General features: G+C 38.9%; 1 protein-coding gene across 1 annotated transcript in view; it reads left to right on the top strand.

Moving 5' to 3' along the window:
• The window catches only part of MORC1 (MORC family CW-type zinc finger 1), a 217,545-nt gene extending 196,511 nt beyond the window's left edge, over window positions 1-21,034 (top strand). The window contains 4 exon segments of the mRNA XM_060099828.1: window positions 3,752-3,839; window positions 5,293-5,346; window positions 17,204-17,398; window positions 20,942-21,034. Of these exon segments, the coding sequence (XP_059955811.1) occupies window positions 3,752-3,839; window positions 5,293-5,346; window positions 17,204-17,398; window positions 20,942-21,034 (430 nt within the window).
• Window positions 21,035-22,005: the final 971 nt, after the last annotated feature.

Below are 22,005 nucleotides of genomic sequence, written 5' to 3'. Positions count from 1 at the left end.
ATATGTAAACTTGACATAAGTCAGGCTTCATTTATTTCACCTCTACAAAAGTGCAAACATGCTTCATGTTATCTTAACTTTTTAAAATACCAAAAATAAAACTTAAAAAGAAAGTCGCTTTTTACAGTTGGCTGCCAGTTACTGAAGCAAAAGAAAAGACCACAAAAATAAATAAATAAAAAAGCATTAGCAATTGAGGTCTATCAAAAACCAGGACCTGACTCCTGGTTTTAGATAGTAGAGCCATGCCATTTCCATAGCCTTTCACTGGGTTGAAGGAGGGAGTTTCGCTCTACCTGAAGTAGGAGGCTTGCCCTTCTCCTTAGCCAAGACCAAGCTTGTTATTAACTATTTACTCTTTAAAAAGAACAGCAGGATACCCAGGAACCTCTGTGTATCTCCACTCATGTCTAGAGAGAGCAGAGTTATATTAATGCAAGAAAGATTTTTCTTAAGGAAAAATTACCCTGTTGAGAAAGGATATGACCATGGATTGAAAAGGAAATGGCCCTTAGCTGGACCTTTTCAAGGCTTGGTCATCATATATGGAGACAGAGCTGATTTAGTGTTGTAGCTCAGCTCATTGAACTCTATAAAAATTTCCAACTCAGACTTGTAGATGTGGATATGGTTTCTGTAGGAATTCAACTGAAATGAGCATTATAGCCAAGAACCTATTACAGTCCTGGGTGCAAACAATAGCTCTGGAAGATCTTCAGGTTACTTATTTCTTGAATCCCCAAGAAGAGAGACAATGTTAATAAAGACAAATTCCTGATTTTATGAGCAAGTTTGGAGGTGGAACTATGAATAAAACCTCCAAGGGAAGAAGGGGTGTTCTTGGTAAGAAAAGACTCCCCTTGAATAGTAGCTCTTGGTTCTTAAGACCCTCCAAAATACACAGTATCCACTTGGATACTCCAGACACCAGGTTATTCCTATAGTTCTGTGCTGAGCACATCCTTGAAGGACCTTTTGTGAATTAGAGGATCACTGTTTCTGTCTTAAAGGAAACCTGAAGTTTGAGGGTGGAGAGAAGTTTGATAATATGTACCCTCCTCAGGAACAAAAGAAGGTGTCATTGAAGAATTGCATCGAAGAAAGGGACTCAAGACAATAAATGAAGGAGTTTTTAAAGAGTTCTTAAGCATCTACATTCAGCCCCCACATTTATGATTTTTGGTAGCTTACAGTTTTTAAGAGGATCTAACAGTTTTCCTGGATTAATTTTTCAGGAAAAGGAAAATGTGGAGGTCTGTGCGTTTGTGCTTAGAGACTACAGGAGCAGGATAATTTGTCTTCCTCTCCACTCAGTCTCGTGGGACAGAATCCCTAAGGGAAGAGCCGTTTAGCAGAAGTGAGATGGAGGAGAGAGTACAAAGGTGGATACTAAGGTCTTGGAGGGAGAGGGGCAAAGGAGAGTACAGGTGGGCGTGGAGATGAGGATCCTTAACAATTAGGGAACCAGAGAGGTTCAAGATAGGAATAGGTCCTCAATCAAAGAGCTTCCATAAAGATGACATGAAGTTTTGTATATGAAGCCTATAGCAACACTTAGCACATTTCCAGCACTTTATAAAGAATGGATGAATCTGACCAGGGTGCTCAATACTGTCAGAAAATACTCAGTTCCCCAAAATATAGTGCAGTTGGCCTGGCATTCTTTCTTCACAGGCTGTACCCCCCTGCCCTGCACAGCTAGCTGACTCCTACCCTTCCTTTTTGGGGCTTCCCAAGTACGAATTTGGGCCCCTCCTCTAGGTAGCCATGGTGCTGCATTCCCATTCTAGCTTCTGTCACACTGTATTGGAATAGTTTGCTTCCTTGTCTGCGTTCCCTACTAGGCTGAATTCAGTGCAATAAGAATGTATTGGGTTCCTAGCATGGGGCACGATGCCAGGCTCTGGAAGGTGCACTAGATAAAGGCTTTGTTTTAGTAGCGTTCAGGGAATGTCTGTGGAATTAATGAGCTTGAGGATATTGAGAAAATACAACATGATGAGCTACTAGTGACAAGTGATTCCAATAAAACCTTTACATAAAGTGTTTCACTTTAAAATAATCTCTCCTCTCTGTGTGTGTCTTTGTCTCTTTATCTGTCTTTAGAAATAATAGTGCACATATGTGAGACATTATTCAGACTATAATGGTGTTTCATGTAAATTTTGATGTAGAGATTTCACAGACTGAGAATAATCCAGAACTAATTCAGAACTTTGTCTCTCCCCAACCTGCCCCTTCACCCTTTCCCACTCCCCACCAAATGCCACCACCTCTGAATATTTGTTTTTCTAGAAATACTTCCTTGGAAGATTGCTGATTAGCTCTAAATCTAAACCCCACAGAATTTATACTCACCATAAAAAGGACCCATACTCAGGACAAGTACAGGGGTTTCAACCCTGTATTGGAGGAAGGGAGGCTGGATTTAGGGGAAGAAAGAGGTGGTTTGTATTTAAAAATACCTCTTACCACTTCTCCACCAAACCTACCGTAAACTTGACCACAGGCCTCCTTTCCCAGGGACTCCACTTGAAGCTTTTCTTTCTATGCCATCTGATTTCTGCTCAGCTCAAATACCCAGAAGCCCTTTCTCATCCTGCCTCTTCCCTACTCATCTTCTTGCCAGCCAGGCAAATAATTCTGAGGACTGTGTGTGTGTGTGTGTGTGTGTGTATGTGTTACATTTGATGTTGTGAAATACTGAGGATTTTTAACTTTTTGGATTGAATCTCCTTAAAATTACAAATGAATATTGCCACAAATAATATAATTAAAATACTAGGAATGTAAATTATATAAGAAATAGCTGTTTTATCCTTTGTGTGCCATGTTATTTTATAATTGAAAAATTTTGTAAATCCCTTGGGTAATATACATGAAGTTCTTGGAACACTTCAACATAAAACACTCTGTATACTTTTAAGATGTGGTAACTGTAAATTTCTAGATTTCATATTCTCCCAGGAATGAAATGTATGTCATCTAGGGGATTAATCCTAGAAAAGTCATCACACTAGAAGGGTGGGGTGCTCCTGCCTTTTGACAAAATGAAGCACCTGTCAGAACAATGACCATGGCTGTCTGGAAAGAGCAGGGTCCATGTATGATTTCTAGGAGTAGGCCCGGAGGCCCCGATGAAAGAATTACTCCAAAGAGTTAAGTTCTTTGGTTTTCTTAGGGAAAAAGTCAGTAAGCCTGTAGTCAGCCTCTTTTCCTCCAGGAATTTTGCAATGCTGACTTAGTTCTCTGCCAAGGAGAAATTCAAGTAGGTGCAAGGCTTTCCTGGACTGCTTGGTTATGGACGGGCATTGTGAGCTCATGCTTGCTTGCTTTAATAAACATTTTATTTTAAGATAAATGTAGATTCCTGTGCTGTTGTAAGAAATAATACAGAGATATCCCCTGTACCCTTTACCCAGTTTCTCCCAATGGTAACATTTTGCAAAACTATAGAACAATATGGAAATTAGGATATTGACATTGACACAGTCAAGATACAGAAGACTTCCATCACCACAAGGATTCTTCCTGTTGCCCTTTTATAGCCATGGTCACCTCCCTCTCCCCAGTCAATGACTTTTGAAGAACACTTTGATGCCAGTTATAAAAACAAACTATTTGGCAGGCACAAATGTTCATCTTTGCCAAGATATTTAACAAAACCCAGGAGATAGAGCCAGTTCGGACACATGAGCGCTGCATCTCTTTTCCTGCTATATTCTCATCTCTGCTGTGCTTATATTCCTAGGGAGATTCTTCTGTATTTTTTCCCTGAGTATTGTCTACCATCAGAACCTGGCCACATATCTCTGGAGGAACTTACAGCAAGTTTGGAGGCAAGCTGACTTTTTTTTGAACTTTGAGGGAATGACAGAACACCCTGAATTGAATCTTCAGTGAAGAAAAATGTAAAGGGTTACTTACCAATGAGAGGACCTAGAATAGCTTAAGTGAATGAGGATGGGGATCTTTGTACTAAGTGGGTAACTCGGAATTAAAGCTGCATTGGAAACCAGCATGGCCAAGATTTAAATAAACTCTGGGAAGATTGTACAGACTGAGGGTATAGTCAGTCTCTGAGATGAAAAGAGACAGGATATAGTCCTTAACTTCTCTCCCTGCACCAAAAATAGTTCCTATCCCTTAGATACACTTCCTCGGCTACCTTTTATGAGGAACTGAGGTGAAGATTGGGTTAGAATCACTAAGACATCACAGGGAAAGAGGAAGAAAATTGCCTTTACCAAATCTCCTTTCAGAGGCAATACTATATATGATGGGAAGGAAAACTTTGATCAGCAGCTACCTGGGGTGCACAGGGTGAGCCTGGCACTGGCCCACAGTGGGCGGTCCCTGAGCTGCTGAGTCACAGCAGGCTGTGGTGAAGCTGAGTGAGGGGTGCAGGCCTCAGGCCGCCAGAGCTGCTCACGGGACTGGAAGAGCCCCTCCAGGTACAGGAGGGTGGGGGCCTCCTTCTCCACCCTCATGCTCGGTGTTGCTTGTGGAAGGGATGGATACACATGAAAAGCTATCAGTGAAAAGAGCACCACATGATTAATTTGCAGAGGTGCCATATGTCTTCATCTGATCCTAGATGAAGTCCTACATCATTGTCTCTGCTTCTTCACCATCTACTCTCACCTCATTCTTTCCCGTGAGGCTTCTGACTCAGCAACGTCACTGGGACTGTCTTGTCAAACCACCATGACCACTGTGCTGACAAATGCAGTAGTCACTTACCTGACCTCTTCAGCCCAGCTGACCACTCTTTCTTTCTTGAAGCATTTTCTTTGTGTAGCTTCCATGACAACACACTTCTCATTTTCCTGCTTCCCTCCCTCCCATCCTCTGTGCTGGCAGCTCCTTCTCTATTTGGTTTCTAAATGTCGGTGTGTCTGAGGGCTTGTCCCTGGACCACTTTCTTCTCTCTATTAAATGTTGTTTCTAGGTGACCTCAGCTAGTCTCTGACTTTAAATACTATCCCACATGCCAGTGACTCTCCTTGGTCTATTTCTGTGGCGTCCCCATCCAAGATATCTAGACTCCAACGGCTTTATTATTTATCATTTACTTTTCCCTCACCTTGATTTTCTTTTTCATCTGCGAAATTTTAAAACCATGTTGTATAATATAATTAGACTCTGGCTCAAAAGACCCACAGCACCAATGTTGGCAAGTTCTAGGCTTTGATGCTTTTTTATACTAGGTACTTGCATGTTATAACTCTACTGTAGACAGCTCATTCCCTAAAAGTTAATATCCTGTTCTGTTATCATTTATGAAAACAGCTGGAGCAATGCCCAGAGCAGACAAACAAAAAGCTGAAAATGTGTTTCAACCAGGTAAGCTTCCTTTTAACGTAATCATTTATATTCTAAATGATCCTGTATTCCAAAGGAGAAATAATATACATTTCCAAATGTTAGGTTTGAAAGGAAATCAAATTTGCATTTGCTTATCAAGACTTAGATTAATCTGTTTGCATTTACTTATCAAGACTTAGATTAATCTGTAGCATATCAGATGCTGCAAAGCAACATCTTTTTGAGTTTTAAAGATGCAAATGTTTCCAAACCATAAAGCTTATGAAACACTTGGAGTAGGACTATATTTTGAACAGGAAACATGACATTCTGAGTCTTTAAGCAATAGATTCACTGGATCCTCGAGACACTGTGCTAAATCAGAAATCTTTTGTGCAAAAGTCTTTAATTATTTTGGACAATTTGATATCTCTCTGGGTTTTTTAAATTCTATCAACAGTTTTTTCAAGTTTATGATTTTTCTATTTTAAAAGCAGCTATAAAATAATGCTACTAAAAGAAAGTAAAAGGAATTTTAAGAAATTCATCCATAGCCCCAAACCATTCCAAGATCACTTGTATTTTTTGATGTGTTTCATTACAACCTTTCTCTCTGGGTAGATATTTTTTTGTTTTTGTTTTTGTTTTTTTTTTTTTTTTTTTTTTTTTTACAGTTTTCTTATAATACCGTGTATCTAGTTCTTAAAGATTTCCTTGGTAGTGGCAGGGAAGAGTCCATAAAGTCCTTCAGTTCTACTAGAGAAATATCTCAAAAAATCATATGCCCTCAACTTCCTTAAATCACACTCAAGGGAACTGAGACTCCAAGATGTGAAACTGGCCCGGCTAACACAGGGGATTAGCACTGGAGCCAGTACAGCCACTGAGGTTCCCAGATACTTCATGGAGGCCACACAGTCTAGAACTTTTCATGGCACCAGGATCAATATTGAGATGCTTAGGTCTCCGCTGACACTTCACCTGTGTTTGCTCAAACAGGTGCACCAGCTCTATCACTAGCACATATACTAGCATCTTCTTCCAAGTGCTTATGTTTACAGCCATCTTCTGGAAAACTCTCATAATAATATGCAAATCTGTAAAGACTGGGAGGTGAACGATGCTCCCTGGAATTGTGCACAGCACAGCTGTAAGCACAGGCGCTGCCTCATCTCTTTTGTGGGGAATGGAATATATTGGAATATTCATGTTTTATAAATGAAACAGAATTGGGAAGTAAGTTCCCCAAAGCATATAACTAGGCAAACTTGAAATGAAAATTAGAACCTAAACTAGATTTCTTCCTAGAAAGTCTGTGTCACAAAGTGTTTGGATTTTAGGGTGTGCCTAAATGTAATACCCCTGTTGATATATTTGCCTCTGATATTTCTGCCTGAGTGCCTACTGGCCTGTGATAAGCAACTGGAAATGAAGGAATATTGTGGTTCTTAATTTCTCATCATTGTTCAACTGAAAAGTGAATTTATTTTCTGAGTAGCATTTTGTTGAAAGAGCAGTAATTGAACATTTTCATTGTGAAGACTTAATTGTCATTTCCTAATTAGAGTAAAAGACAGCTTTTTTCCAACATATTTTTGACCCTATTCTAGCACTATTATTATTATTTTTTTTACTAGTATTATTTTCATCAGCAAATCTAACACTGTGATTGATTAGGAGCCACTAGCTCCAGGCACTAAACTAGGCCTTTTATATATGTTACTTCATTTAATTCTCACAGCTTTGGGATGTATAGGTGCCACTATCTCCATGTTAGTAATGAGGAAGTGGAGAACCAGAAAGATAACATTCCAATGTCATGATGCAAGTAAGTAGTAGATTCAGGATTGGAACCCAGATTTGTGCCACTCCAAAGCTCTTTTCACTACCTCATTTATTCTATCTCATTCTTATCCAGACTGTAATACTTCATCCTTATGATAAAGTTTGCAAGTATTACTTGCAATAGGTATACTACAGCTTCTCAGCCTATTGGCATAAAAGAATTATTGTTTACTTACTAGAGACCTTGACATTACATGGTGAGATGTATATGGGGAGATGCTGACAGTAAAATATGGTGTGGGGAGGGCATGTGGTAGGCAGGTTGTTTACTGTCCCACCGGGAATTGTCCCAACTCTGTCTGTGGCAGCCAGCTTGACAAATCACCAGTAAGGTTCCTGGATCTCTTGACACATCCTTATCTACTGGTTAGGGAACTCTGATTTAACTATTTACACTAAAAAAACTTAGAAATTTGCTAAGAATTACTTTATCATACATCTCAGCGTATCCAAGCTTATACATGTCCTTCATGTCTGTTTCTAGATGATATTTTTTCAGTGTCTACACTCGGTAATGGAGCCAAGTTGTTGGGTCTTGGAGGCCAGACTGAATAAGTGTTTATTCAAGGTGTTAGCATAGATGATGAGTAGAATCCTCGTAATGTTCAAGTGGGATTCAAAGAAGCAAAGCAAGATAAACAGTCAAGAGACCATGAGTTCCTGTTGACATGGAGATGTTGCAAGCAAAATACAGAACAATTGGAATCATGATTTTCTTTACATGAAACTGGTCTTAAGGACTTTATTAATGATTAGTAGCTTTAAGTGGATGGTTATAAAAACTATTGAAATCATTTATTGCAATCCATGTAGGGTTAACTCTATGCACCTTGCTTTAAGGTGTGTACGTTTAATAAAGGGAGGACCCTTTGTAAGGCACAAACTTTTTTGGTCACCTCGCCCGGACCACATCAGCAGTGTCCATAACTATTAGAGTAGAAGATGATTCATGACAGCATTGGTGGTCCTTTGCAACCCAACCTGAACCACCATCTTTTATTCTTTCCTCTTGCAAGCCATCTGCTCCATCCAAAATGGAGTTGCTCCAACCTACTAGACTGGCCTGCCTCTGAGCGTTTCCCCGTGCTGTCTCCCTGAATACTCTTCTCCACTCTCCCAGGCCACGGTTGGCCTCTGGAAATCCTGCCCACCCTTTGTACAGCCTGATCAATGCTACCTTCTACGTCAAGCCTACCTCCGTCTCTCCATGTGAAATTAGTCTTGACTTCTGTGTTCTGAGAGAACCTTAAAACTCTACTTTAGCATTAATTAAATTTTCTGCCTTGTATTACAGTAGTTTCCTGTATTTTATTTTCTCCCAAACTAGATTATCGAATCCTTAAAATTAGCAATCCTCTCATATCCTAGCAACATCAATAAGTAGCTTTGAATGCATCTGGACCTTACTATGGTGCATTGATTCAAAGTTGATTGTTTCTGCTGTAGTGTCTGCCCACACAAACACATGCATATTCTTGTAAATAGGGTGCAAAATCTATAGATTTTGTAGTCCTGCCTTACTTTGTGCAAACTTATTAGGATTCTGGAGCTCCAGAGCTGCCAGAGCTCTGACTTTTTAAATTCAAGGCAGAAAATTAAAATCTCAGTTGAATATCCTTTCTCTCAAATCCTAATTCCATTCTGAATTAATGGGGTTTGGAAGAATTCCATTTTTGATCTGCCGCAAATACCACTACAAGAGTGAGTTCAACCAGCAGAACTAAGCCTCTCATCCTGTTACAATTCTCTACTCACCTTAATTAAAATGTTAAAACAACCAGAAGTCCTTTTATATTGAGCTTTAAAAGTTGTCAAAATTGTTACCTTTTATAGAAACCTCATTGAGATGTTAGCCTGAGAAAGGAGGAAGCATAAATCAGGAAACTGGCTAAACTGGCCGTTAGTGCTTGAAGGAAATACAGTTTGCTGGTTACAAAATAGTGAACGTTGAGAGACTGAATATGATTTTGAATATAGCATGCTGTATAAACAGCCTTTTTTAAAAATTTATTTTTATTTTCTTATACAGCAGGTTCTTATTAGTTACCTATTTTATACCTATTAGTGTATACATGTCAATCCCAATCTCCCAATTCATCCCCCCCCCCCACCACCCACCACTTTCCCCCCTTGGTGTCCATACATTTGTCCTCTACATCTGTGTCTCAATTTCTGCCCTGCAAACTGGTGCATCTGTACTATTTTTCTACGTTCCACATATATGCGTTAATATACAATATTTGTTTTTCTCATTCTGACTTACTTCACTCTGTATGACAGTCTCTGGATCCATCCACGTCTCTACAAATGTCCCAATTTCGTTCCTTTCTATGGCTGAGTAATATTTCATTGTATATATGTACCACATCTGCTTTATCCAGTTGTCTGTTGAGGGGCATTTAGGTTGCTTCCATGACCTGGCTATTGTAAATAGTGCTGCAGTGAACATTGGGGTGCATGTGTCTTTTTGGATTATGGTTTTCTCTGGGTATATGCCCAGTAGTGGGATGGCTGGGTCATATGGTAGTTCTATTTTTAGTTTTTTAAGGAACGTCCATACTATTCTCCATAATGGCTGTATCAATTTACATTCCCACCAACAGTGCAAGAGGGTTCCCTTTTCTCCACACCCTCTCCAGCATTTGTTGTTTGTAGATTTTCTGATGATGCCCATTCTAACTGGTGTGAGATGATACCTCATTGTAGTTTTGATTTGCATTTCTCTAATAATTAGTGATATTGAGTAGCTTTTCATGTGTTTCTTGGCCATCTGTATGTCTTCGTTGGAGGAATGTCTATTTAGGTCTTCTGTCCATTTTTGGATTGGGTTGTTTGTTTTTTTAATATTGAGCTGCATGAGCTGTTTATATATTTTGGAGATCAATCCTTTGTCCGTTGATTCGTTTGCAAATATTTTCTCCCATTCTAAGAGTTGTCTTTTCATTTTGTTTATGGTTTCCTTTGCTGTGCAAAAGCTTTGAAGTTTCATTAGGTCCCGTTTGTTTATTTTTGTTTTTATTTCCATTACTCTAGGAGGTGGATCAAAAAAGATCTTACTGTGATTTATGTCAAAGAGTGTTCTTCCTATGTTTCCCTCTAAAAGTTTTATAATGTCTGGTCTTACATTAAGGTCTCTAATCCATTTTGAGTTTATTTCTGTGTATGGTGTTAGGGAGTGTTCTAATTTCATTCTTTTACATGTAGCTGTCCAGTTTTCCCAACATCATTTATTGAAGAGACTGTCTTTTCTCCACTGTATATCTTTGTCTCCTTTGTCATAGACTAACTAGTTGACCATAGGTGCATGGGTTTATCTCTGGGCTTTCTATCTTGTTCCATTGATCTATATTTCTGTTTTTGTGCCAGTACCGTATTGTCTTGACAACTGTAGCTTTGTAGTCTAGTCTGAAATCAGGGAGTCTGGTTCCTCCAGCTCTGATTTTTTCCCTCAAGACTGCTTTGGCTTTTTGGGGTCTTTTGTGTCTCCGAACAAATTTTAAGATTTTTTGTTCTAGTTCTGTAAAAAATGCCATTGGTAATTTGATAGGGATTGCATTGAATCTGTAGATTGCTTTGGGTAGTATAGTCATTTTCACAATATTGATTCTTCCCATCCAAGAACATGGTATATCTCTCCATCTGTTGATGTCATTTTTAATTTCTTTCATCAGTGTCTTATAATTTTCTGCATACAGGTCTTATGTCTCCCTAGGTAGGTTTATTCCTAGGTATTTTATTCTTGTTGTAGCAATGGTAAATGGGAGTGTTTCCTTAATTTCTCTTTCAGATTTTTCATCATTAGTATATAGGAATGCCAGAGATTTCTGTGCATTAATTTTGTATCCTGCAACTTTACCAAATTCATTGATTAGCTCTAGGAGTTTTCTGGTGGCATCTTTAGGATTCTCTATGTATAGTATCCTGTCATCTGCAAACAGTGACAGTTTTACTTCTTCTTTTCCAGTTTGTATTCCTTTTATTTCTTTTTCTTCTCTGATTGCCATGGCTAGGACTTCCAAAACTATGTTGAATAATAATGGTGAGAGTGGACGTCCTTGTCTTATTCCTGATCTTAGAGGAAATGCTTTCCATTTTTCACCATTGAGAATGATGTTTGCTGTGGGTTTGTCATATATGGCCTTTATTATGTTGAGGTAGGTTCCCTCTATGCCCACTTTCTGGAGATTTTCTTTCATAGATAGGTGTTGAATTTTGTCAAAAGCTTTTTCTGCATCTGTTAAGATCATCCTGTGGTTTTTATTCAGTTTGTTAATGTGGTGTATCACATTGATTGATTTGCATATATTGAAGAATCCTTTTATCCCTGGGATCAATCCTACTTGATCATGGTGTATGATCCTTTTAATATATTGTTGAATTCTGTTTGCTAGTATTTTGCTGAGGATTTTTGCATCTATATTCATCAGTGATATTGGTTTGTAATTTTCTTTTTTTGTAGTATCTTTGTCTGGTTTTGGTATCAGGGTGATGGTGGCCTCATAGAATGAGTTTGGGAGTGTTCCTTCCTCTGCAATTTTTTGGAAGAGTTTGAGAAGGATGGGTGTTAGCTCTTCTCTAAATGTTTGATAGAATTCATGTGTGAAGCCATCTGGTCCTGGACTTTTGTTTGTTGGAAGATTTTTAATCACAGTTTCAATTTCATTACTTGTGATTGGTCTGTTCATATTTTCTCTTTCTTCCTAGTTCAGTCTTGGAAGGTTATACCTTTCTAAGAATTTGTCCATTTCTTCCAGGTTGTCCATTTTATTGGCATAGAGTTGCTTGTAGTAGTCTCTTAGGATGCTTTGTATTTCTGCTATGTCTGTTGTAACTTCTCCTTTTTCATTTCTAATTTTATTAATTTGAGTCCTCTTCCTCTTTTTCTTGATGAGTGTGGCTAATGGTTTATCAATTTTGTTTGTCTTCTTGAAGAACCAGCTTTTAGTTTTATTGGTCTTTGCTGTTGTTTTCTTTGTTTCTATTTCATTTATTTCTGCTCTGATCTTGATGATTTCCTTCCTTCTGCTAGCTTTGGGTTTTGTTTTTTCTTCTTTCTCTAGTTCATTTAGGTGTAACGTTAGATTTTTTATTTGAGATTTTTCTTGTTTCTTGAGGTAGGCTTGTATAGCTATAATCTTCCCTCTTATAACTGCTTTTGCTGCATCCCATAGGTTTTGGATTTTCGTGTTTTCATTGTCATTTGTCTCTAGGTAGTTTTTGATTTCCTCTTTGATTTCTTCAGTGATCTCTTGGCTATTTAGTAACGTATTGTTTAACCTCCATGTGTTTGTGTTTTTTACGTTTTTTTCCCTGTAATTCATTTCTAATCTCATAGCGTTGTGGTCAGAAAAGTTGCTTGATATGATTTCAGTTTTCTTAAATTTACTGAGGCTTGATTTTGGACCCAAGATGTGATCTGTCCTGGAGAATATTCCATGTGCACTTGAGAAGAAAGTGTAATCTGCTGTTTTTGGATGGAATGTCCTATAAATATCATTTAAATCTCTCTGGTCTATTGTGTCATTTAAAACTTGGGTTTCCTTATTAATTTTCTGTTTGGATGATCTGTCCATTGGTGTAAGTGAGGTGTTAAAGTCCCCCACTATTATTGTATTACTGTTGATTTCCTTTATTATAGCTGTTAGCAGTTGCCTTATATATTGAGGTGCTCCTATTTTGGGTGCATATATATTTATAATTGTTATATCTTCTTCTTGGATTGATCCCTTGATCATTCTGTAGTGTCCTTCCTTGTCTCTTGTAACATTCTTTATTGTAAAGTCTATTTTATCTGATATGAGTATTGCTACTCCAGCTTTCTTTTGATTTCCATTTGCATGGAATATCTTTTTCCATCCCCTCACTTTCAGTCTGTATGTGTCCCTAGGTCTGAAGTGGGTCTCTTGTAGACAGCATATATATGAGTCTTGTTTTTGTATCCATTTAACAAGCCTGTGTCTTTTGGTTGGCGCATTTAATCCATTCACGTTTAAGGTAATTATCGATATGTATGTTCCTATTACCATTTTCTTAATTGTTTTGGGTTTGTTTTTGTAGGTCCTTTTCTTCTCTTCTGTTTCCCACTTAGAGAAGTTCTTGTAGCATTTGTTTTAGAGCTGGTTTGGTGGTGCTGAATTCTCTTAGCTTTTGCTTGTCTGTAAAGCTTTTGATTTCTCCATCAAATCTGAATGAGATCCTTGCCAGGTAGAGTAATCTTGGTTGTAGGTTCTTCGCTTTCATCACCTTAAGTTATCATTCCACTCCCTTCTAGCTTGTAGAGTTTCTGCTGAGAAATCAGCTGTTAACCTTATGGGAATTCCCTTGTATGTTATTTGTCATTTTTCCCTTGGTGCTTTCAATAATTTTTCTTTGTCTTTAATTTTTGACAATTTGATTACCATGTGTCTTGGCATATTTCTCCTTGGGGTTTTCCTGTATGGGACTCTCTGCGCTTCCTGGACTTGGGTGACTATTTCCTTTCCCATGTTAGGGAAGTTTTCGACTATAACCTCTTCAAATATTTTATCAGGTCCTTTCTCTCTCTCTTCTCCTTCTGGCACCCCTATAATGTGAATTTTGTTGCATTTAGTGTTGTCCCAGAGGTCTCTTAGGCTGTCTTCATTTCTTTTCATTCTTTTGTTTTTGTTCTGTTCTGTAGCACTGAATTCCACCATTCTGTCTTCCAGGTCACTTATCTGTTCTTCTGCCTTAGTTATTCTGCTATTGATTCCTTCTATTGTATTTTTCATTTCAGTTATTTTATTGTTCATCTCTGTTTGTTTGTTCTTTAATTCTTCTAGGTCTTTGTTAAACATTTCTTGCATCTTCTCAATCCTTGCCTCCATTCTTTTTCTGAGGTCCTGGATCATCTTCACTATCATTATTCTGAGTTCTTTTTCTGGAAGGTTGCCTATCTCCACTTCATTTAGTTGTTTTTCTGGTGTTTTATCTTGTTCCTTCATCTGGTACATAGCCCTGTCCCTTTTCATCTTTTCTATCTTTCTGTGAATGTGGTTTTTGTTCCACAGGCTGCAGGATTGTAGTTCTTCTTCTGTATAAACATTCTTAGTGTTGTACTGTATTAACAGTGCTGTCTTTTGAACCTTTTAAAAAATTAATTATAGATACACAGCAAATTATAGAATTGTACAGAACTGTACCCTTTATCCCAGTTTTTCCAATGCTTATGTCTTCCATAATTGTATACTTATAGTACAACATCAAAAGCAGGAAATTGAAATTGGTAAAATGTGTGTCTTGTTTTATCACGTGTGGATTTGTATGGCCACCACCACTGTCAGGGTAGGAGCTCCCATTGCCACAAAAATCTCCCTGTGCTATCCCTTTATAGTCACACTCCACACACACAAACACCCCTAACCCCAGGCAACTGCTCATCTGTTCTCTGTCTCTATAACTTTGTCATCTGTGGGATGTTATCAAAGTGGTATCATACAGTAGGTGTCACTTTATAATTGGCTTTATTCACTCAACATAATGTCCTTCAGATCCATTAAGTATATCAATCGTGTGTTCCTTTTTATTGCTGATGAGCAATACTGTTATTTTTCTAGGTAATATTATTTTTCATATTTTATATTTTTAATTTTATTTGTTTTGGTTTGTTTTATTATTGTTGTTGCTTTTTACAAGAAAGTGTTTCCTGGCTATTGTTTAGGATGGCAAAAGCTACAAAATTCTAAAGTTCTGAAAACTAAGAACTATAATTGGCTGCTGACATCTGAACTGTCCATGACTCTGTCCTCATTATTCCAGCTGTGTTGAATTATTTACCCTACTCTACCTTCAGGCTGTGGGAGATCTCACTTCCTGGGTTTGACAGAAGCCTCCACGGGAAGCACCTATGAAGTTTCTTGGAGGAGGTGGTTATTGCCTTAGTTTTAAGCCATCAACTTCTTTTAGGTTGAATTGAGCATGTTCAAAAAAGGATGCCCCTCCAAGATCTCAGAATGTAGCCTGCATTTCAAGGCAGGTTTGGCCCTCGTATTTGAAGTCACTTTGCTGTGAATTCTGAACATCTGCTGTCCTAACTCTTCACTATTTAGTGCCATGTGACAGGCGTTGGAAATAGAGAGGTGTACAAAACCAATTTTTTTTTTTTACATTGAGGTTACATTCCCGAGGGAAAGATAGATAACAAACACTTAAATAAAACATAAATAAACATACAATGTGATGTGCCATAAAATAATTGGGCAAGGCCAGGGGATAGACAGTGATGGTGTGTTGGGAAAGGGGAGGCTATTTCAGATACAGATAGCAAGGAATATCTGAGCCATGTTTTCATACTAGTTGAGACCAAAAGTGAGTCTTGTGTATATCTGGGGCTGAATCTGCTGAACAAAGAAAACAGCAAGGGCAAAGGGCCTGTGGCAGGAGGGAGCTTGATGTATACCTGGAAGGGCGAGGCCTAGAACTCAGGAAATGAGGTAAGAAGAGGCAGATCCAGGTCAAGGATTTCAGAGTCTAATTCCTTGTGCCCTCACACAAATATCCAGGCAGTGTAAGTCTCGAAAGAAATCTAAGATTTCTTTACGTGGCAATCTACAGATTTCACAATTAACTCTCACCTTTAATACAACACATGATACATATGTGTGAATGTATGTGTGTATATATATATAAATGCACACATATATGGCCATTGTTTACCACTGTGGAGTGGTATTTGGCTCCCTGCTCCCAAATATTCCTCTCAGTTAATAGCACATGAATAGTATACATAATTGGAGGTAAATTAGTGATGTCAATCCAACTCAAATACCTTAAGTCAGAACTTTAATGCTCTTCTATTTAATGGAGACTCCACACCCACCTCTCAACTCTAATAATATCTGTGCCTTACTTGGGGCACAATACATTTTCTCCCATAAAGATACAATATTTGCGTACTTGTATTATCTCATTCTGTAGACTAGAAGCTTCTTGAGGGCAAAGACTGAATCTTACATACCTCTGCATCACCTATAATAAAATTCAGTGCCTCGAATTTAGGAAGTAGTTGGTGAATGTCTATTAAACAGAATTCAGTATACTTAGGGGGTTTTGTTTGTTTAAAGAATTTTATACAGAAAGGAGAAATGTGTGAGGTCAATGAGTGCTTAAAGGGGATGATGTGGCAGTGTTGGGGAAGGGCCTGCATGTATTAGTGAGTGTAGTGGAGGAGGGTGAAGGGGGACAGGGTGGACCCAGAAGACAAACGAGGCGACCTTACAGTTTTCCTGGCAACCCAGCCTATTAGAATACAGAAATCTTCTTATTGCTGAAACATTCAAATGTTTATCAAAACAGGATTTGCCCTGTATCTCTTTTCTCAGAATATCCCCTGGCCCTCTCAAGATGTTGATACAGGCAATTAATGTCATTTTGAAATTGAAGCATTTGGCCACTCCATTACTTCTTTCCATTCTGTGAGTGTCTCAGGCGCAACACGAGCTCTCGGAAAATAACCAAGACTCCTGAATTAGCAAAGGTCACATGCGTTAGTATATAACCGTACTCTTTACATCAGATTAGGGAACCCAAGGAGAGTGGCAGACTAGGAATTCCTCTTACTGTAGCTTCTGTGCTTTTCAGATGCTACAGACTTGAGTTATAAATCACACATTTAAAGGCCCAAGTGGCTGGACACTCTGTCGTCATCTATGAGTTACTGGTGCTGTGGTGAGTGGTCACAGGCACCTATCCCCTTTGTGCCTTGAAGAATATGGTAGCCCTGGTAGGAGAACAAATTCAAGCATTACTAGGTTTATTCTTTATTCCAAAGCAAGGGTTTCTGAGCTGACCTTGGCATGCCTCTTTATATTATAGTTACTGGACTATTGTGCATTTTTCCTTCTTTCTCTTCCTCTTCCATCAGATTGTTAGTCCCTTAAGGGATCAACGTATCTTAAATGTAGACCACCCATAGTACATATGTACAGAGTTGACACTTGGTATATATGTGTAGAATTGGAATATGATATTCTGCTATTAGGGAGGAAAGTAATATTTTAAAAATATACTAAAACTGTTTTTAAAACATTCCCAGATCCATAATGTTTACATGGTCCAATATGATAAAAAACTAAAGGAAACCATGCAATCCATTATCTGTGATGCAAACAGAAGAAGAGTGGTTAATGAAGTATCCCTGGGACAATGTGAAAAAAAAAGAAAAATCACTGAAGACAAACTGAATAATCTTCGTGTGAAACTGACGGTATTATTGCAGAAACTTCAGCTGGTAAGAAATGAAATTTTATTTGAGTAATAGGAACACACATTGTGTAGAGAGCGCTGGGCTAGCTTCCTCTCCTAATGTCATCATCCACTTATGACTTTGGATGGGTCACTTAACCGAGCCCTAACTCTCTTAATGGATATTGAAATCACAAATAAGTGAAATTTGAAAGTATAAATTAGAACACTGTTTTAAAGGCCTATTACTGTTTCCCTTTAAAAAATCAGAAGCTTTGCTTGTGATGTTGGTATAGTTCAATCATGCTGTCTCCTCAGTAGCATATTTCCAGTAGGAAATTTTTTCTAATTTTTTCAGACAACAAAATATTTTAATTTTTATCCTAATACAGAGGTTAAAAAAACAGACTCTTCTAATCTTAGAGGAGAGGTTAGAGAGGTTGGAAAATATCATGTAACTATGAATTACTGTTCTTCTTGTTTGTTTATATATTTGAATGCATAAAGAATTGGGCTTCGGGCCTCCCTGGTGGCGCAGTGGTTGGGAGTCCGCCTGCCGATGCGGGGGACACGGGTTCGTGCCCCGATCCCGGAGGATCCCACGTGCCGCGGAGCGGCTGGGCCCGCGAGCCATGGCCGCGGGGCCTGTGTGTCCGGAGCCTGTGCTCCGCAGCGGGGGAGGCCACGGCAGTGAGAGGCCCGCGTACAGCAAAAAAAAAAAAAAAAAAAAAAAAAAGAATTGGGCTTCTATGATAGATTGAGCCAGTGAAGAAAGACCCATCTTCTACTACAGCATATACAAATGCTGGGGAGAAAACATCAAAAATTAAAGTATATATATCCAATGTTGAAAAGTCTTTCTGTAGATGCTAGAAATAAATTGAGAAATCAACAGTGAGCCCAGGAACTATGACTGTGTTTCTCAGCTTTCCTTGGGGTATAAACAAAGGTTGGTGAGTGGGATTCCTAGGAGAGCTCCCTAAGAGGGGGTCTGAGAGCTCTCTGGGGGCCCGCAAGGGCAGGTCTGTGTCTGGAGCAACTTGGCATCAAACACTCAGCACCCAGCACTTTGTGTCGCTTCCCCAGCACTGGTGATGGACACCTGGGCACTCTCTGGGCTGCCTCAAGACTAGCCTTTGGCTCAGTTTATTGTCATGGTAAACTGGAAGCTCCTTAGATATCATCTAGCCTGCTTTAAAAAAGTATATGGAAATAGGGTCTGATGGGGAGAAAATTGTCTCAGGACCCACACAAAACTCAGACATAGGCCCTGAGTCTGGAACAGGAGACAGGTCCTTCCTGGTCCATGCAGGGAGAGAGGGCAGGAGCTGTCTCCCAGAGAGACCTGCCTGGAGGCCTGGAGGATGGCTTTGCCCATGAAGGGGGTCGCGGAGAGACAGACGAGGAAACTTGCTGAGCATCAGTATTGAACATGATGAGCATGGACTTTGAAGCCGACTGTCTGGTTTTCAGTCAGTGTGAGAGTTCATTGCTCTTTCAAAAACTATACATCTTTGGATTTTCTGGGATTTCTCTTATATAAAATACAAAATAAAAACACAGAAAGTCTTTTTGATTAAGTATATAGCCAAAACAGACGATCCCTCTCTTCTTGGGTGGTCTAGGCAACAGTTAAACTGTTTCATTATTAAAATTAAAAGGATGATTAAAGCTAACCGTTTTCACATAATGGTAATTATATTTGTCCTTCTGTCAACAGTACTACCTAAGCCAATTTGTGAGAGTGGGATTTGAGTGGAGCTCCTTTGGGTTCTTGTGGCTGCAGAGGGTGGCGAATGTTTTTGCATGTAAAAGGTCTGGTGGAGCCTCACACATGATAGGGTTTCAGTGATGACTGTTGTTTCACTAACAAGAACAACTAGAGAGACCAAAGAAGTTCTTTATCATAGTAATGGAACACCACTGTCTATCAAGAAAGTTCATAAAAATTATTTGGCTCTCACAATAGCAAATCTGTTCAGCTAGGAAAAACAAAATGAAAGAATAGTAGTTTACTCTTCCTTCCGTGTCAAACCCCTGGGTTCCCTCACAGTAGCCAGAGCAATTATACTAACTTAATTTGTTTTATTCACAAACTTTAGTAAAGAGGTGAAGGGCTTTAGCCCACAGAATGTGAAATGTTTTATCCAGTCTCATTGGAGAGGTACTCAAAAGGCTCCTGCCCAGATATGTTTACTCTCATCCCCCACTTGAAATTTCCGTTTTCAGTGCCTTTAATTGCCCGAGCAACTACCATGGAGTAGAGCAGACACATGAGATGCGGTGGACCTGGAACAGACGGTTGGGGCAGCACATGAAGAACCTGGGGACAGGGCCTCCCTGGTGGCGCAGTGGTTGAGAGCCCGCCTGCCGATGCAGGGGACATGGGTTCGTGCCCCGGTCCGGGAAGATCCCACATGCCACGGAGCGGCTGGGCCCGTGAGCCATGGCCGCTGAGCCTGTGCATCCGGAGCCTGTGCTCTGCAACAGGAGAGGCCACAACAGTGAGAGGCCCGTGTACCACACACACACACACACACAAAGAACCTGGGGACAGGATCAACCTGGAGTCCTAGCAGGAAGTCTAGTCTGCAGGGTAGAGAGCAGGAGCCAAAGGATTAGACCAGACTTAACAGGCTGAGAGCTGTCAGTGTCAGAAAGGGTCACACAGGGCATTCCTCAGGGTCAGTGAATATTTGGAAATCCTAGTGAATATCAGTATCATGGAAACCCAAACAGGGTCCTAGTTACAAAGCTGGGACTCAGTACAATTCAGGCTTGTTAGAAGACTGAGCAAACCTAGGGCAAAGGGAGCAAAGCAAAAACACATTTAATGGAACCAGGTGAGGGATGGAGAAACTATGATAGTGCCAGACACTTATTGGAAACAATAATAACATTGGGATTATTTCTGAAAGGTCCTTCCTAAAAATTCTGTCCATCAGCACAGTTGGAGTATGAGGTGATCCCATGGTTGGGCCTGAGAGAGTGAGACTTAGGTCAGTAAAGAGGGAGCATTTGTCCAGCTGTTCATGGATCAAGAAGCTCAAGGAAGGAGAGCTTGAGATTACCCCAATGGAGAACTGAGGGAAAGAGAAAAGGGGACAGATCAGGGCAGCAAGCCAAAGGTTGTGGGAAAAGATGCTGCAGAGGAAAAAGGAGAAACAGAGAAGTCAGAATATGCCTACCCGTCTGTTTTGCCTCTAAGGCTAAAAATTCATGAATTTTAAGATGGAAGATCAGAGCCTATAACAGAAAAATGAATGAGGGCGGGGGCTTTAGGAATATGACAAGTAATTAAATAGAAGGGGAAAAAAAAAACCCCAAAAAACACAGTTGAACTAATTTCCACTAAAGAAGAAGAAGAAGAAGAAGAAGAAGAAAAAAAAGATTCAAGTTCCTAACCACTTGTGAGCATAAAATGAGATTAAATGCAAAAACATTTCAAAAGGTTAAAAGCATTATTCAAATGCAAACTGGGTTTTGTTGCTACATGAATCATAGGGAAGACTGGTCCAAGGCCACCCAGATTACAGGAATAAACCCTGTAGCTTCTTCCCCTCCTATGATTGTTGCTTCTCTTTTCCAGGGTGGTCCAGCAGGAGACCTGGAGCAAACTGACAGTTATTTAGAAGCTCTGCTTAAAGAAGATAATCTCCTTTTTCAGAAGACTTTTAAATAAAGTGACTGCAGGTACAGAACACAGTCTTCTTTCAGAAAAAAAGGAAAGTACTTCTCAAAATTAAAAGAAAAGACATTCCATTTTTTAAAATGCTAATAAGAAAAAAAGATTCTTTAAAAAAAATCTCCTCTGCACTTGTTATTGTAAAGTTCATCTTGTTTAACAGTAAGAAAATTTTATGTTTTAGAAATGGAGACTGGTTTACAATTTGTATGTTTCCCAGTTCTATTCCCTAACTCTTCCTGTTCTTTCAGAAACCATTTCTAGAGTTCTTTAATTCCTGTGAGCTGCTAAGAAAGATGGAAATATCATTTAGGCTTAAATTTTGTTTTCACTAAAAAGATTGTAAAAACTGGAAAACAATGGTTTTTAAGCGCCAAAGAACTACAGAATCACCTCCTTTTGAAACTTGAGTTGAAAAAGAAAGACATTATACCCCTTCTTCACTACAGCCAGTACTCAGTAAAGCAGATAATATACATCCCAAAAGAACTTTGAGATATATTTTATATGATAATTTTATTATTGAGTTATAGTAAAAGAACCAATCTTCTAAGCATAATATGAATACATATTACATATATGTAAGAATTGTGTTTTACGTTTTCCTTGACAACTGTTTGTTTTATTTGTTTAGAAATGTCTGCAACTTTGGACAAAAGCAATAAAACATTTAATAAATGTTTGTGTAATTGTATAATTTTAATTTTATGCACATACTCATAGTACAAAATTTAGAACATGTGAAATGGGATACAGTACAGTGAAAAGTCTTCATCCCGTTCTTGTCTTTAGTTACTTAATTACTCTTCTCAAGAGGCATGCTTTTACTAGTTACTTATGAATTCATCCAAAATCAGTCAATGTATATAAAACCATATAAATCGTTATGTGGGTATAAATATGGATGTAATAGCATCCAAGATATGCTTTTGGTTTTTTCCACTTAATATATCTTCAAGATCATTCCA

Source organism: Mesoplodon densirostris, chromosome 5, assembly GCF_025265405.1.
Source record: "Mesoplodon densirostris isolate mMesDen1 chromosome 5, mMesDen1 primary haplotype, whole genome shotgun sequence".
In the NCBI taxonomy this organism is placed as follows: Eukaryota; Metazoa; Chordata; class Mammalia; order Artiodactyla; family Ziphiidae; genus Mesoplodon; species Mesoplodon densirostris.
Note: the sequence above shows the minus strand (reverse complement) of the source record. Positions and strands in the feature narration are given on the sequence as shown.